This window comes from Nannospalax galili, unplaced genomic scaffold (assembly GCF_000622305.1).
Source record: "Nannospalax galili isolate Female #2095 unplaced genomic scaffold, S.galili_v1.0 scaffold737, whole genome shotgun sequence".
NCBI classification, from domain to species: Eukaryota; Metazoa; Chordata; class Mammalia; order Rodentia; family Spalacidae; genus Nannospalax; species Nannospalax galili.
In genome coordinates this window covers 1,740,838-1,743,701 of record NW_008341172.1, presented here as the reverse complement: position 1 = coordinate 1,743,701, position 2,864 = coordinate 1,740,838, and the positions used below count along the sequence as shown (strand labels likewise).

At 58.7% G+C, this 2,864-nt stretch overlaps 1 protein-coding gene across 1 annotated transcript in view; it reads left to right on the top strand.

The window, feature by feature from the left end:
• Window positions 1-6: 6 nt before the first annotated feature.
• Foxf2 (forkhead box F2) overlaps window positions 7-2,864 on the top strand; it is a 5,315-nt gene continuing 2,457 nt past the window's right edge. Inside the window, exon 1 of the mRNA XM_008836687.3 lies at window positions 7-1,138. Within this exon, the coding sequence (XP_008834909.2) occupies window positions 64-1,138 (1,075 nt within the window). The 5' untranslated portion in view covers window positions 7-63. The remainder of the gene's footprint in view (window positions 1,139-2,864) is intronic.

Here is a 2,864-nt window from a genome sequence, read left to right as displayed (position 1 = left end):
CCGCCGCCGGCCCCGCTCCGCCGCGCGTGCAGCCCGGCGCCCGGCGCGCTTCAGGCCGCCCTGATGAGCCCGCCGCCCGCCGCCACCCTGGAGACCGCGTCCTCCTCGTCGTCGTCATCCTCTGCCTCCTGTGCCTCGTCCTCCTCCAACTCCATCAGCGCTTCGGCGGGCGCCTGCAAGAGCGCGGCAGGCAGCGGCGGGACGGGAGCCGGTAGCGGGAGCACCAAGAAGGCGACCTCGGGGCTGCGGCGGCCCGAGAAGCCGCCCTACTCGTACATCGCGCTCATCGTCATGGCCATCCAGAGCTCGCCCAGCAAGCGCCTGACGCTCAGCGAGATCTATCAGTTCCTGCAGGCGCGCTTCCCCTTCTTCCGAGGCGCCTACCAGGGCTGGAAGAACTCCGTGCGCCACAACCTCTCGCTCAACGAGTGCTTCATCAAGCTCCCCAAGGGCCTCGGGCGGCCGGGCAAAGGCCACTACTGGACCATCGACCCGGCCAGCGAGTTCATGTTCGAGGAGGGCTCGTTCCGCCGGCGGCCGCGCGGCTTCAGGCGGAAGTGCCAGGCGCTCAAGCCCATGTATCATCGCGTGGTGAGCGGCTTGGGCTTTGGGGCCTCGCTGCTGCCCCAGGGCTTCGACTTCCAAGCTCCCCCGTCGGCGCCTCTGGGCTGCCATGGCCAAGGCGGCTACGGTGGTCTCGACATGATGCCCGCAGGCTACGATGCGGGCGCGGGTGCCCCGGGCCACGCGCATCCACACCACCTCCACCACCACCACGTCCCGCACATGTCGCCCAACCCGGGCTCCACCTACATGGCCAGCTGCCCGGTGCCCGCAGGTCCCGGGGGCGTCGGTGCGGCAGCGGGAGGCGGCGGTGGTGGCGGGGACTACGGGCCGGACAGCAGCAGCAGCCCAGTGCCCTCCTCCCCGGCCATGGCGAGCGCCATCGAGTGTCACTCGCCCTACACCAGCCCTGCAGCACATTGGAGCTCTCCGGGAGCTTCCCCTTACCTCAAGCAGCCGCCCGCCCTGACGCCTAGCAGCAACCCCGCGGCCTCTGCAGGCCTGCACTCCAGCATGTCCTCCTATTCGCTGGAGCAGAGCTACTTGCACCAGAACGCTCGAGAGGATCTCTCAGGTAATATGGCGCGACCAGGCCCACTGGGGTGGCATTGCCCCCCAGACCCCAGGGCCGAGGGACCTGCACCCTCACCCCCAAGGCCGAGATGGAACTGGGAGGCAGGTGCTGGAGAGACCTGGCACCTTATTCTTGGGTGAGAGGAAAGGTTCTGAGCTCATTATCCCTCAGCTGGTACTCCTAGCCAGTAGCGGGCTCCAGAATTGCCTGGCTCCTGGGAGGAATGGGGCAAAGTTGCAGCCTTCCTGGCTCTGTAGGGCACTGTGGACTTCTCTCTCTCAATTTCAGACCAGACTCTGAAAAAAAAAAGGCCTGTGACCTTTGGAGACCTTGGTCAGAGAATTGGGTCTGGTTTCTTTTGTTCCTCCTCCCCTCTTTAAAGTTTATTTTGCTGTAATTTTGTTCTAAAACTAAGTGTCAGAAAGGGAGAGGTTTTGTACCCTGGATGTGAGTGAAGAAGGGTTGAGAGGAGGGCTCAGGGTTGAGAGGAAGGGGCAGGGAGGGACAGAGAGAAAAGCAGAGTAAGGGCTTGGAGATGTTGCCAGGGACAAGGGGCACCAATATGAAGAATCCTCCAAACCCCCCCACACAATACACACACACACACACACACACACACACACACACACACACACAGCAGATCTGGTTAATGACACGTTTGGACAGCAGGACTTGGGTGTCCCGAGGAAAGTGCCTGGAGGCTACTTGTAGTGTGGCTGGTTTACGTTGTGTGGTTGCAGATTATGAAAATTTATTGACTTGTGAAAAGTGGTGAAAGGTGGGAGGAGAGGACAGGCTGAAGGAGAGAAATTTGTGTTTGGCTAGCTTTATCTTGAGGATGGAGATAAACCCTTCTTAACTCCCCAGAGGCTCCCACGGGGTGCAGATTGAAATCCAGGAGCCTGTCTGTCAAGGGCAAAGCCCAAAGGTGTTCTCTCCCACATACTTTCTTCCCACCCCAATCAGAGAATTTCACAACATGATGCATACTTTCATAAGCTTGTTGCCCCATGTTCAACAGGAACACAAGAGAACAGGGAAGCCAAGAAATGGGCAAAAGATGTTGGAGAAATTTCCCAAATAGGCCTTTTAACTGGGGGTCTCAGAGGTTAACCAAACAAAGACAGTCTCGGCAGGACCACACGGGAGAGGATTTTAGGCTGACTTAACCCACAGAGAACAGAGTCTTGTTCAATTTTATGGGAATTTCAACAAGTAACCAATACAGATGACCCTCTCTCTTATTCCCCATGCCTACCCCCCACCTCCCACTGGTTGCGCTGGTTGTCAATCTCCCTCTGACACACTAGGCTGGAGCCTATGCCCCCTTCCCAACCTTGCCTAGGCCTATTCCTCTGGGCACTGTTGGCTATCCTTTCCTTTGGGCAGACCCGACTCAACTTGAACCCAGACTCCCAGGCTTCCCAGCTGTCAGGAAACTATACTCTAGGAAGAAATAAACAAGCAAACACGCAGGAAAGAGACTTCTGACCCTTCTGTGAAGTCTTTGTCCCAGGCCACATACTAGGCCCTGCACAAGCCCCCAGAACTTCCCGGATCTGGAAGCTTAACCTTTTGCCTTCCAAAGTTTGAGAACTGTCCAGCCAAATAGGCAGGTCTTGGGTGGGTCTCCACCTATTCCCGAGCCCCGTGGCAGGCCTTCCCCACAGATGGCTTTGGGCCCACCTGGCCCTGCTGCTCTTTCTTCCCTTGGACTTGGCTTCAC